Source organism: Martes martes (assembly GCF_963455335.1).
Source record: "Martes martes genome assembly, chromosome: 3".
Classification (NCBI taxonomy): domain Eukaryota; kingdom Metazoa; phylum Chordata; class Mammalia; order Carnivora; family Mustelidae; genus Martes; species Martes martes.
In genome coordinates this window covers 145,912,061-145,927,143 of record NC_137890.1, presented here as the reverse complement: position 1 = coordinate 145,927,143, position 15,083 = coordinate 145,912,061, and the positions used below count along the sequence as shown (strand labels likewise).

General features: G+C 35.5%; 1 protein-coding gene across 2 annotated transcripts in view; it reads left to right on the top strand.

Annotated features, from left to right (window-relative positions):
* Positions 1–15,083, top strand: part of ARL6IP6 (ARF like GTPase 6 interacting protein 6) — a 36,543-nt gene that overhangs the window by 1,191 nt on the left and 20,269 nt on the right. Inside the window, exons 2-4 of one of the 2 annotated variants that reach the window (XM_080799721.1) lie at positions 946–999; positions 10,589–10,721; positions 12,006–12,558. In XM_080799721.1, coding sequence (XP_080655847.1) covers positions 946–999; positions 10,589–10,721; positions 12,006–12,021 — 203 coding nt within the window. In that variant the 3' untranslated portion in view covers positions 12,022–12,558. Of the gene's footprint in view, positions 1–945; positions 1,000–10,588; positions 10,722–12,005; positions 12,559–15,083 lie in introns of those variants that run through there. The other variant, XM_080799720.1, reaches the window with a different exon arrangement.

The following is a 15,083-nucleotide window of genomic DNA, read 5'->3' as shown; positions in this document are numbered from 1 at the left end:
GTTTTCAAAGTTTATCCTGTAAACTGTATGGCTGGATATTTATATTACAGTAGAAAGAATCAGACCCGAGTTTAAATCTCAGTTCTCATTCGTGTGTGACTTTGGCCAAGTTACTAACAAAAACTAAAACAAAAACTACTTTAGTTCTGTGAGAAGCACCCAACAGGTTGCCACCCAAGTATTAGTTTTACTTCACTATTTAAATAGAATTAAATCAGCTTAACTTCAGTTTTAATTTTTTCCTCATTGCTTCCAAGCTCCTACTGGACTGCAGATGGCAGCTAACAACTTAGGCTTGATTTTCATACACAAGACAGGTTAGCGCAAATGTGAATCTCTTTATAGGATGATCTTGGGTGTAAACTGTCAGTGTTAAATATGTGTTTCATAGTTAACATTGTTTAACAGTGTTTCATTACTCTTTCACTCCCCTCCTCTTTTTTTCCACTGTATCTTGGAGAGAGTTTTGTAGGTTATTTCCCTTGTGCTGTGAGAGATTTCCTTTATATCATTAAGTCACAAAACTTGGTAAGCGGAGTCCATTACAGATGACATTGAGTTGTGCTTACTTTTGAGAATGGAAGAAAGGAATCTAATATGCTATGTAATTTCCATTGCATAAAATATTTTTAGGGGCACCTGGCTGACCGAAGAGCGGGTGTGATTTGAGGTTTTGAGTTTGAGCCCCACATTGGGGGTAGAGATTAAATAAATAAAATATTTTAACAGTACTCTAAGAAGCTTTGTGTATATGTGGCAGTTGACTCATACATGCTTTATTTGCATACTGAAGGTTCATAGCTAGTATATGGAATCAGAATTTGGACCCATTTGTTTCTGACTCCACAGCAGTTTCCACAGGTCCACAATATTTTCCCAGCCTTTAAGCTATTCAGATTGTAAAATCATCTTATTTACTCAAGCCTTCTTTTTTTGTATTTACAGAGTTGCATGCTGAGAATTTAAAGACTGAAGAGAACATAGACACTGGGCTACTAGGTATAACTTAACTGTTACTCGATTTGCTTTTGAGTTCATTTTTATTTTTCGAGATCATGTTTAAACTACAAAGTTTTGGGTAAAATACTTAATCACTTGTGCAATTCATTCAGTCTTAATTTTTTTATTTGTGTTTGTGGTAAATTTTATTATATTTTATATATACTTGGTGTGTGTGGGTGTACACCACACACGCTAGAAATACAGTTTGAATATAACTGTATGTGACAAAGACCCAGGGACTATTTAACATTTTCTTGCTACTTTCTGGAAAAGTCTCCTTATACCTTTTCCCAGGAATTAAAAACAAACAAAAAAACTTCTTCATGAACTTAGCAAAGATGACATTTTAAGCAGACCTCAGGAGAAATTTAAGTTTATATCTCCTATAAGCAACTTGTTTTTTAAAAAATGTAGTAAGTATTGGGCATACTTGTACAAGTTATGGACAACGAAGAGTCAGACTTGAGTTTCTATAGAATGTCTGTCAGAATGCTATACAGAGGTGCACCAGGATGGTTCAGTCCTTAAGCATCTGCCTTCAGCTCAGGTCATGATCCTAGGGTCCCTGCTTCTCCGTGTCCCTCTGGCTGCTGCTAACCCTGCTTTTGCTCTTTCTGTCATATAAATAAATAAAATCTTAAAAAAAAAAAAAAAAGAATGCCATACAGATTACTAGTGAAAAGTTGGCAAGGGTTATTTATCTTGTATTTATCTCTTCCTGCCAGAATGATTTTGAAGCATCCAGTGCTTTACTGGTTTGGGATGTTTTACTCCTGATTGCTGTAATTTATTTGATTAATCATTCTGAATTGGAAAAAAAAGTAATTGAGATCCTATCCTGCATGTCACCCCCTCTCCTAATTTTAGCTGACCTATTTAATCTCTTCAAGGCTAATGCCCCACAATGATAGAAAATACAGTCTGACTGATTTTGCAGAAGAGGATACCTTTATATTCAAAATATAGAAACAAATTAGTCCCATGAAAACTTTTCTTGGTCTTCTCAATTTCTTGCATGAGAAAATGTACTTTACAGTTACACATTTTATCAGTGTATGTTGTTACACTGTTTCATCTCTAAAAACAGCCAAGGTTATGAGGCTTTTCGTAGCATTTATTGATCTGTCAACTTGATGCCACAAGAATAGAACAGAATCTTAAGAACTAGGCATGAATTCTGTGTTGCTATTTAAAAGTTGGAAAACTTCATTCACATTTATGAAAAACATAGGGTGGCACTTGTCATCTGAAGGAATGGCTTGTTAAATATCAAAAGGAATGTAATAAGGCTTTGTCGTTTTCCTGTTTCTTTTTTTACTTCCAGTTAATCTGGTATTACTTTTGGATGTGCCTGATAGATAACCAATACTATGACAGCTAATATGAAGATCATTAAGTGTTTGCTAATGGCATGAATTCACTTTCAAGATTGAGGAGCAGTCTCAGGAGTGAGGAGAAATTACTGTATCTTTGTGGCCAAAAAACCCTACTAAACAATAGTTATGCCAAAACAAAAACCCTTATTTTCAACCAATGCTTTGGTGGTCAGATAAAGAGTATACCCAACATCTAGTGAACTAATTCAGTCACTTTCCTGGGGATAACTTTAAAGTGGGCATGGTTATAACAAATATTCATATTCATTGTAATGTGTAATAGAAAAAGCTTTTCTGTAGGAAGAGTATAGAATTCTTAACCTGTCTCAGAGAAGCAGTGCCAAGATGATTAAGCACCTATAAAGTTGAGGTTACTGAAATAACACTTACATTCTAAGTTCTAAGCTGGAATTCTTTTCTGTTGGGAGAAAATACAGTATAACCTCTCTGCAGAAGAATGTTTTGACTTGACTACTAGCTTCCAGTTAGTAGTCTAATTAAGACAGCTGATTATTGGGGCGCCTGGGTGGCTCAGCGGGCTAAGCCTCTGTCTTCAGCTCAGGTCATGGTCTCAGGGTCCTGGGATCAACCCCGAGTCTGGTGCTCTGCTCATCAGGGAGCCTGTTTCCTCCTCTCTCTCTGCCTGCCTCTCTGCCTACTTGTGATCTCTCTCTCTCTGTCAAATAAATGAATAAAAATTTTAAAAAAAAAGCTGGTTGTTGAAAATAGGCCATTTTTTTCAAATTTTGACTTGCAATCAAATCAACCTTGAGTTAACTTAGATATGAAGGATTGCGCATTAGCTTTTCTGTGAAGTATTGCCTGTGAAATTATATCCTTACCTGTTTACAAATGATATCAAAGTTTTTACATGAAGAAACAATTTTTAATAAAAACTGTTGAATTTGTCCACTATTTACAGGAAAAGCGGAATGTAGCCTTTTTAAATCCTACTGATTTTGTTGTATTTCATTGCATTTATTTTGCCTTGTTTGCTAGGTGCCTCATAGGTAAGTATAATGTTTGTTTTGTGTATTACCCTTTTTTTGCTTTAATTGTTATTGTTCATACTTGTTATCTTTATATTTCTGTGATTCCTATTTAAATTTTATTGCAAATTGCCTCAAATCTTTAAGAATCACCTGCTTTTTAGAATCAAATAATATAAGGATAGTAGCTACTCTCCCTTGAAAGAATTCTCTTTCTAGAAAGAGTAATAAAAATTTTGCACACTGCAGATTTTTTTATTGCAATTTAGGCCTGGTCCAAGATTGGTATAGCTCATTAAGAGCAAATTTTAGCAACAGCTCTCATTTTAGTATGCTTAAGAATCACCTGGACTTTCTTTTAAAAAGTACCTCTAGGTTTTGTTTCAGTCAGGGTAGAGTCCAAGAATCTTCATTTTTTATAGGTGATTTTGATACCCCACAGATTAATGAATTCCTTTTGCAGGGTAAGAATCTCTCTCTTTTTTTTTTTTTTTTAAAGAAGTGTGGGTTTTTTTTGTTTTTGAAGATTTTTTTTTAAATATATTTTTTTATTAATTTAGTTGACTGAGAGAGAAAAATCACAAGCAGGCAGAGAGGCAGGCAGAGAGAGGGGGAAGCAGGCTCCCCGCTGAGCAGAGAGCCTGATGTGGGGCTCGATCCCAGGACCCTGAGATCATGACCTGAGCCGAAGGCAGAGGCTTTAACCCACTGAGCCACCCAGGCGCCCCTGAAGATTTTATTTTTAAGTAATCTCTATACCCAGCAAACTTAAAACCATGAGATCAAGAGTCACACATTTTACTGACTGAACCAGCCAGGGGCCCCAAAAAAGTGTGTTTAAAGGCAGTTAAAGTCCTTGCAAGTTGACTAGTGACAGACTAATAAGATATAAGTCCAAATGCCTCTTAAGAAACCTGACTTTGAAAGGATCTGCAGGGGCACTTGGGTGGCTCAGTGGATTAAAGCCTCTGCCTTCGGCTCAGATCATGATCCCAGGGTCCTGGGATCGAGCCCCACATCGGGCTCTCTGCTCAGCGGGGAGCCTGCTTCTCCCTCTCTCTCTGCCTGCCTCTCTGCCTACTTGTGATCTCTGTCTGTCAAATAAATAAATAAAATCTTAAAAATATAAATAAAAGGATCTGCAACACTGCCATTCTCTTGTCATCTTTGCCTGAAAACAGTCTTCCTGGGAAACTCTGTTTATCATTTAAACAAAAAAAGATTCATGATGAGCATGGTATCAGTGCATTTGGGGAGTTAATTGATCCTAATGGTTAATAGGGTTATGCTATCAATGATCCTCTTTATTGGTGAGGTAGACCAGCCAGGGAGATGTAAGAGATGCTGTCACCTGGTTTTGGAACCTATCTCCCTTAATCATCCCTAGGTGGCATTAGAAGGGCTTTCCTTTTATAATTGTCCTACAAACCATCCCCTACCGTAAGCCTGTTTTTCAGGGAGATAAATAAAACTTAAGTTTACTTAGTTAAATCACATTTTATTGATTGCACTAATATAAAACATAGGAATTAGGTGCGCCTGGGTGTCTCACTGGTTAAAGCCTCCGCCTTCTGCTGGGGTTGGGCTCTTGGCTCAGCAGGGAGTCCCCCCCCACCCCTGTCTCTGCCTACTTGTGATCTCTCTCTCTCTCTGTCAAATAAATAAATAAAATCTTTTTTTAAAAAAAGCAAAAAACAAATAGGAATTATTTCATTTTTGTACGGTAACTTTTGTATCTGTCACATTTTCCAAGTTTTATACCTTTTCACATACTTAGTTCTATTTCCAATTTTTACATTTTTTTCATGTCTTACTACAGGGTGTGATAAAATGACCTTTTATTTGAGGCAAGCCTGAAATAAGTACATAAGAAAAACAGAAAGATATGCTATTACCAGAAAATGCTTAACCTAAGACTACTGTCATTAAATTAAATGTAGGACTAGTACTTTTAATATACATGTCCTAAGTATTCCATACAGGAATTGTAATTGACTTAATGGAGTTCCTTCAGTCCGAAAAGATTTTTGGTACTTTGTCACTCTTGACATCTACTAGTTAATAGTTAACATTAAGTCTCTCTTGTGGCTAAGACTAGATATGTAGCATTTTGCATTGTCAGGGGCTATTCTTGTTTTTTTGTTTGTTTATTTTTTAAGATTTTATTTATTTAAGAGAGAGAGTGTGAGAGAGAGCATGAGAGCTTAGAAGGTCAGAGGGAGAAGCGGACTCCCTATGGAGCTGGGAGCCCAATGCAGGACTCGTTCCCGGGACTCTGAGATCATGACCTGAGCCGACTGAAGGCAGTTGCTTAACCATCTGAGCCACCCAGGTATATTCTTGTTTTTAAGTTACCCATCTAGTTCTCCTTTATGATTGAGATGTTTATAGGCTTGTGAACATTTACAGAGATGATTGATATATACTGAGTTCAATCAAAGATGAAGACAACTCATTTGAAGAGTTTATCAGTTATTTACTCTGCCAAGAGATAAGTGAGACTCTACCCTCATGATTTCGTAAGATAGAACATTAGAATCTTGGTAAAAATTTCCGAGAGAAAGGATGTGTTGGAAAGTGACCTGTTCTCTTAGAAAGGTACAGGTTGAAAACAACCACTCAGTTTCTTCCTTACAGTGAAAAATGACTGAAACTGTGAACTTAAACTATTTTCCGTGAATGTATTGAGCGTTGTCATTTGAGGCCAGTATGTATTAAGGATATGATATAGTGCTCTCTGCAGCTGGGTGGGGTAACTCAAGTAATGCATTGAAAATTTCACAAATATGTCCTGTGGCTGTGTTTGTAAAATTGTGTGTATTGCTTATTCATATTAGTTGAAGAATGACGACTAAGGCAAAAATGAAGAGAAAAACAAAAGCCCAAAAGTACTGGAAAGATGCAACCAAAATTTTAGATAATTTACCTGAGTTTTAGATCTTTTTATTCTCTATTTTCTATAATTAATGACAATAACTCTCAATAAGAAAAACTTTATTATTATATGATTTCTGATATGAGGAATTTGAGAGGCAAGGCGGGGAGTTGTGGGGGGTAGAGAGGGAAAAATGAAACAAGATAGGATCTGGAGGGAGACAAGCCATAAGAGACTCTTAATCTCAGTAAACAAACAGGGTTGCTGAGGGGTGGGGGTTTAGGGATAGAGTGGCTGGGTCGTGGACATTGGGGAGGGTATGTGCTATGGTGAGTGCTGTGAAATGTGTATGCCTGGTGATTCACAGACCTGTACCCCTGGGGCAAATAACATATTACATGTTAATAAAAAAATTAATTAACTTTTAAAAAAGAAAAACTTTGTTTAAAGAAAAGCACAAATTTAAGCTTAGAAAAATATAAGTAACATTCAGCAATTAATAATACTTTTAACCTTTACGGTATGCCAAACTTTATTAATTTTTTACATGTGTTATTTCACCTAGTATTGCCAACCTTCCTACATTCATTCATATAAGTTATCTTCTGAACCAAAATTCACAACAGTGTATATTAAAATTTTTATGTCACTAGATAGTTTAGGCACAACAGTAAGGCAGAAATAATATGGGTTATTAGCAAGAATTATCATTGTGCAGCCAAATTATTTGTCTTAAAAATCATTGCAGGTCTCCTTACTACATAGAAGTGTAATGAGAAGTCCACATTGGGAACTCTAATCCCCAAGAAATTGGGATCTGGGGAGATGTTTCTTAGGCTAATGAAGTAAAACTTGAGCTGGCATTAAAATTAGCTGGAAGACTTAAAACTTATCTTGCTAGACTTTGCTTGTTCTAGAGTTTCTGATTCAGTAGGTGTGGTATGGAACCCACAAATTCTGCATTTTTAATAAATTTCTAGGTGATGCTTATGCTTCTAGTTCATGAGAATCACTGGTCTAGTAGTTCACAAACCTGACATAATCAATAACAAAATCCTGCAGATTTTCTTTTTTCGAAATTACAAGATCTCAGAACCTATCTTTACCTACTCAAAGTTGAAGTCACTTAATTGGCTTCATGTTTGAATGCTCAATATAAGTCAAGGTCTGTTGGACCCATTTTTTAATTCTCTTGAACAATACTGTTTGTAAAACGGGTATTTCGTGACTTTTTTATTCTTTGTTGGGCCATCTTCCAGAGACTAGTTATGTTTTTGATGGAATGAAGCTTATTTAATCTTGAAATATTGGTCTGTTGGATCCTTTTATAAATCTAAGATACATCGTGGGATTTTAGTGATCTTTTCTATATCTCAATTCTTTCTCCCTAGTCACTCTTCCTCTCTCAAATAAATAAATAAATCTTTAAAAAAATGGTGGAATCATAAATTATGCAATAGATGGGGCGCCTGGGTGGCTCAGTGGGCTAAAGCCTCTGCCTTCGGCTCAGGTCGTGATCTCAGGGTCCTGGGATCGAGCCTCACATCTGGCTCTCTGCTCAGCAGGGAGCCTGCTTCCCTTCCTCTTTCTCTCTCTCTGCCTCCTTGTGATCTCTGTCAAATAAATAAATAAAATCTTTAAAAAAAAAAATAAATAAATTATGCAATAGAATTGTGGCTATGTGTACTGATATAAAAGGTCTCATCATTATGTGAGAGAAGCAAAGCACAGGACAGTTTTTCTGGTGAGAATTCCGATTGCTTTTAGGAGTGGAATTGGTTAATTGAGGTAGGAAGACTTTAACTTTTATATGCTTTTGTACTGTTTACAAATTATGTTAACTCTTGATAATATGGAGTTACGTAGCATTAGTTGTCAAGTTTTTGACTTCAGGATTCTGGAGGAGGGGACTTGTTAAGATTCAGTTGTTGCTAGTTGCCAACTTGTATGGCTTTTCTGCTTGTTCACAAACAAATTGAGTCACTTTCTGAAGCATAAGCACTTTTGGACTATGATATTACTGTGTACTTTTGTAGACCTTTCATTGTGAATCTACTTTTATCAGTGGTGTAACTGTTGATTAGTTCAAAGTGAATATAAAATAAGCCCAAAATGAGGCAAACACTTAGATTGGGGAATAGTGCTCAGTTTTGAAAACTCAAGGATATTCTTGTATCAATTTTGACAGGTGTTCTGTTAAAGAACCTGAATGAAAAAGCTTGATGGACTGGAGAGAGCCTCATACTTTGTAACTTTTTAATCTGTTATTTTGTGTCTTTCTCACTTTTTTTTTTAGATATTTAGAAGTTTCCATCATTCCACAACAGTCCCCAGATAGTTGATTTTTCATAATTGCTATCTTTGTTCTGCAGACTTGTATTATATAATATTAAACAGTGTAAACTTGTCAATTATTTTCTCACCTTTAGCAGTATTCATCTAAATAATAACAAGTAATAGCTATTTGGCAGAATAACCATCCTTAAGTTGTAGCTGTACATTAAGTACACTTATAATTTTTATTTTGGTCCCGTATCTCACTGTGTTGGCAGGAAGGTTGTACCTCAGTCTCTGCTGAGCTTCTGTCTACCTAGTCCCAGGTTGGGTTAAGGTTCTGAAGTGTGACATTATGCCAGGACATTGGGGTGGGGTGCAACCTAGTCCTCAAAACATTTGCTCAAATGAATTAGTTACTGCTGAATTAGTTAGCTGTTTTATCAGTCTATTACTGGGCTTTATATGGTTTACAAACAGACTGATGCACATATTTCTTAACTACTTGCTAAAAGACATCTTGGTTGCACATTTTGTGCAGCCAGGAAATTTGGTAATTCATAAGTCATTCTCAACTGTAGTCCTCTCAACCTTTCCTCCCTCCCGGTACTACTGAGGCCTCTGACACACAGTTATCAGTGGTCTTAGCATAGTAAACTCTCTTAAAGAGGCAGTTTGAATATATATCTAAAAACTGTCAAATTGGGGCAACTGGGTGGCTCAGTTTAAGTGTTTCCCTTCAGCTCAGGTCATGAGCCTTGCATGGGGCTCCCTGCTTGGTGGGAAGGCTGCTTCTCCCTCTCCCACTCCCCTGCTTGTGTTCCCTCTCTCACTGTATCTCTCTCTCTCTCTCTCTCTCTCAAATAAATAGGTAAATCTTAAAAATAAAAACTGTGTAATTTATTCCCTCTATTCTCACTTTGTTCATTTCCCTCATTCTTCCATTTCTCTTTTACCCCTTCCACGTGTCCAATATAATACCATGCTTTTGACTTTAGAGTTCTTTGAGAAAATCTTGCAGTCTTCCACTTTGAAACTAGAACCTAGGGTCCCAACCCATTTTAAATTGGGAGTTAACCTTTGTTCATATACTGAGGAAAATTGAAGAATCTGATGAGGTTTATAATGTAAAGAGTAGATACCATAAAATTAATTCTTATGTCAAAAGTGCATGATATGGAAAGAAAGGAATCACGTAATACTAGGTAATAGAAGATAGCAAGCTATGATTCACAAAGTAAATGAAAAATGTTGAAACATTTTTTTTTTTAGGATTTTATTTATTTATTTGACAGAGATTACAAGTAGGCAGAGAGGCAGGCAGAGAGAGAGGAGGAAGCAGGCTCCCTGCCGAGCAGAGAGACCGATGTGGGGCTTGATCCCAGGACCCTGGGATCATGACCTGAGCCGAAGGCAGAGGCTTTAACCCACTGAGCCACCCAGGCGCTCCAAATGTCAAAACATTTTAACAGTGAAGTATTTTAACCATTTTTCCTGTAGTTGAATTTTATAAAGCTGAAGATAAGTTATATTCTTAAGTTGAATTTGTACTCTTTTCCCTATGTTAAATAATAGAAATATTAAACTATTAAAATGTTACTTATTTTTAATTATTTTATGTTATTAATTTATAGTTGAAATAAGATGTTAAATGATATGACTTATTTTTTTTCTTTTATTAAAAGATTTTATTTATTTGAAGAGAGAGTGAGCGAGAGCATGAGCTGAGGGAGAGGGAGATGGAAAGGGAGAGGCGGACTCCCTGCCTGCTGACCAGGGAACCCAATGGCAGGGCTCAGTCTCAGGACCCTGGGATCATGACCTGAGCTGAAGGCAGACACTTAACCCACTGTGCCACCCATGCGCCCCTAAATGATATCACTTCTAATTGTGCTTTGGTATTTTATGCTTTTGCATGAGTTTGCTTGTACTAAGCTCAAATCTCTTACGTGTTACCTACAGGCAGTTCAGAAATTCAAAAATACACATAATCTTTTGAACATGATGATACTGGTTTACTTTAAATTGCTTTGGTGTTAATAATTAAGTTTTTCTCCTCTCTTCCCATTAAGGATTCTGGACTCCACTTATAATATCTCTATCTGCTGGATTCTCCTGCTGTAGCTTTTCTTGGACAGTGACTTATTTTGATTCTTTTGAACCAGGAATGTTTCCTCCTACTCCTCTTTCACCAGCCAAGTTCAAGTAAGTATTCCTGTTTCTTCTTTTTAACCCATTCCAATTCTGTTGAAATGCTAAAACAGATAGGAGCAAGAGGCTGCTTTATGTAAGATAACATGTTGGGGTCCCTGCCTCTATAAAATATAAATGACTTAAGGTTTTCAGTTTGGCTCAGCCTTTAGATAACTGGACAATATTTTAAACTCCTTACCTAGATAATGTAATGGTTGTTTAAAAAATGAAATTCAAGAAATGATCTAAAAAAGTAAGGAACTTTGATTGCTATTTATCCTTTTGGGATGGAATTTCATTTAAACAGTTTATGAAGGCTAAACTTATATCAGCAATGTGAAAGTTTTACTAAATGCATGTATAAATGGTCAGATTAATACCAGTTTAATAATTGGATTAGACTTTTCCTTAGATTTCAGTTTTGTTTAATAATTAGCAAGCATTTATGACACCCAGTTTATATTTCTAGATCAAATTAGATGCATTTCATTGTGGAACAACAATAAATTTCTTTGGTCTGTATTTTCTGTATTTCAAAGACTTTCAGAAAATTGAGTAGGCAGTGTTCTAATCTAGTTTATTTATGTCAGGAAAGCTTGGGTTTTAAATACTGTAAATTTCCAAGTAAGAGAATTCTATAAACTGAGGGGTTGGGGAAAAGGTGAAGAGTAGGAAATAAATTTTAGTTTAAGATATGTATATTACCAGAGTATTATTGTTATTGTTGCTGTTATTACTACCAGCTTCAGCTTACTTCATGGACAGCTTGTAGAGATCAAATAAAATCTATTTGAGGGACTCTATAAATAGGAAGTTTACTATTAACAATAGTTATTAATAATCATTGTATTATCAGCTCTTATTAGTAAACTCATATTTTTCTATCTTATAAATAGATCTTTAAAACTTCTGGCTTCACTTCAGTTGTAATATGTGTGTGTATTTTAAACACCTTAAGAAATCTCTATACTGTATATGAAACATAAATCATACCCTTGGCAATAAATTTTGTGTATGTGTTAAAAGTCATTGATGAGTAATTAATAATCTAAATTGATTAAGTTATACCCAACAGCTCAATACCATCCCATAGTTTACATGAGTACCATTCAGTTGCCAAGTTTATTTTGCTATGCAATATTCTGTTCAATTCAAATTTATACTCCTGCTGCTCGATGACATTAATTGCTTGGTAACAAGGGATGTGCATCTAATGTTGATAATATAATTAGGCTCCTTTCATAGGTGACCAAAAATCATAATCTTACATATTTTTTTCCTTTTATTTCTTTATAGCTCACTTCTTTCCTGATTCCTAGCTATTTAATAGATCTTGCAGCCTGGATATCAGAACGCACCCTGCACTTAAACTTATTAAGACTCCAGCCTGTCTTTAAGATATCAGTCTCCATTCACTTATCAAGGCTTGAAACCCTTTTTCACTGCATTTATCCTTTGCCAAATGGATATCCTTTGCCTTTTGGAATGTTATTGGAATACTTTGTCTTTGTACCCTCAGTGTTTTTGCCCTTTTTAAGGCCTTGGCCAGTGACCTTCAATCCTTCATCTCCCCTACTTCAAGCTTTCACTTTTCAAATTCATCCTGTATATTGTTACCTCTGTAAAAGCAGATCTTAGTCACACTCTTCCTTGTTTAAAAGCCTTCAGTGGTTTTCTCACTGCCTTCAAACTGATGTCAACTTCCAAGTACAGCAGAACAGTCCTTCCCCAAGTGATCCTACCATGCTTTTCCGGCTTTATCTTTAGCTATTTCTCCAGTGCACCCTGTATCCACATAATCATATTACCCTGGCATCCCTTGAATAAACTGTACTTCTGAGATGCCATGACTTTACTCTTGCTGTTTTCTCTCCTGGAATATCATTTTCCCTTGCAGATTCTCTTCTGCCGCCACCAGAATTCATAAGCCTTAAAGATGTTAGAAGCTTTTGGAGTTAGGGAAAAGCATTTCAGTATTCTATTTAAAAACTGGAATTCTGTGGGTATTTAACTAATTTCTTAAAAATCATCTTTGCATTTCAAGGTACCTGAGATGTCTCAGTTGGTTGAGCATCTGACTCTTGGTTTTTGGTTCAGGTCATGATCTCAGGGTCATAGGATCCAGTCCCAGAGCCCAATGTGGGACTCTGTGCTGAGCAGGGAGTCTGCTGCAGAATCTTTGCCTCTCCGTCTGCCCTTCCTCCTGCTCACTCGTGCGTGTACACACATGCTTTCTCTCTCAAAATAAATGAATAAATCCTTTTAAAAAATTGTCTTTGCATTTTTAAAAAGATTTTATTTGTTTGAGAGAGAGTGTAAGAGAAAGGGCTAGTACAAGCGGGAGAGGGGCAAAGGGAGAGGGAGAAGCAGACTCCCAACTGAGCAGGGAGACCAGTGTGGTGTTCCATTCTTGAGCCCCCCAAGATCATGAACCGAGCCAAAAGTAGATGCTTAACCAACTGAGCTATCCAGGTGCCCTATCTTTGCATTTTGTATTAAACTAGAACCAGTATTGATAGACCTCTGTTTTCAGTGTGTTATTTGTCATTCAATTTTTTTTAAGATTTTACTTTTTTTAAGTAATCTATACACCAGATATAGGGGTTGAACTCACAACCCTGAGATCAAGAGTCTCATGCTCCACTGACTAAGCCAGCCAGCTGCTCTTACTCATTCAATTTTAATATGAGGTAGTGTCAGATTAGAGACTCAGATTGCGTATTTCTTAATACAGCCCTAGAGCCACAGTTTTAAAATATGTACATTATGTTCACCTATATATATTTGAATTTCTTTCAATTTGTAAATTGGGTAATTTAATTTTATATATTGTAAATCAACTATTAAATACTCAAGGCCATGAGTGAAACTGTCATTTAAAATTACCATATGTTGATACAGACACAGTCCAGAAAAGGCATATAATAAATATAGTGATAGATGATGGCATATTAACAGAAACCAGATGACAAAGGCAGGTGTAATATAGAGTTAATTGATGAAACTGAGTTTTAGGGTGAAAATCCTGCCCTCTAGTGCTTGTAGAAAATAATGCAATAACTGTACTTAGAAATGTCAGAGTAAGTATATTCTCTATGTCACCAGTAGAGTGAGAGCTTGTACAAGGAAAGGACTTCTGTACCTTTTGAGAAAGTTGAAATAATCAGACTTCATTTTCTTAGAAATCAGATTGATACATTTCAATAATTTGTAATATGCATTTATAAAAATATCTTTGTAACAGGCTATTTTATAACTTAAACAATGATGTTAATATAAATATTTTTCCTGATCAAATGAAAGTAGTGCAAATTCTTTGTTGAAAATTCAAAGAAAAAACAAAAAAAAATAATGGGAAAACTTATAAACAGAAAGTGGCTGCCAACATCTTAATGTATATCTTTCTATTCTTTTCATATTTTAAAAATTAAACTTGGAATCATAGTAGACATCCTGTTTTATAAACCATTTTTTATTTAACATTATATTTTATAATATGTATATAATATCATATGTTTATATTATTTAACATTATTTCTTTTGAATTTTCTTTTTTTTTCAGTATTTCTTTTGAATTTTCAGTGTTTTAAATACACTTTAAAGACGTCATCATAGATGTCAGTTTATTTTTAAAAGGAAATCTAATATAAATGATAGCTAGATTCTAAGATAATTTATTAAGCAGGGATTTGCTTAACTAGAAACTAAAGAAAAGCAGGATAGTTAAGGATCATAAAATGAAGCGACTTTTTTCCTTATTTTTTTAATTTCTAGTACCATGAGTATCAGACATGATGAGAATGAAATAACTTGTGTCTAACTGGTTTTTTTAAAAAGCAGTCTTTTGCTCTCCTTTGCAGATTTTAAACATTTGGGCTTTTTTTCCCCCAAATAAGCTAATTGGTAAAAGCGGAGGAAAAAATTGAGAGGCCCATGTATACTGTGGCTCTCAGTTGTTTATCCCTAAAAATATAAAGTCCTAAAGGGAAGGAAAAAACAACATATATTGGTATTTAGTAAATATTACGTGAAAGGTCTAATGAAATCAGCAATTTGAATAATTCATTGATAGAGTTGAGATTAGAAATAAAATCTTTTTCTTGTATTCATTAAAGTATTTTTTCATATTTATTCTTTTATGTTTGTTAGATATTTTCTTAGCTGAGGCCACTACAACAAAGTACCATACACTGGTGGCTTACAAACAACAGAAATTTGTTCCTTTCACAGTTGTGGAGACTGAAAGTCTAAGATCAGGGTGGCAGCTTAGTTGGGTTCTGATGAGAACTATCTTCTGGGTTGCACATGGCCTCCACATTGTATCCTCACAAGACTGAGAGCAGGTTTCACTCTCATGATCTCATTTAATCCTAA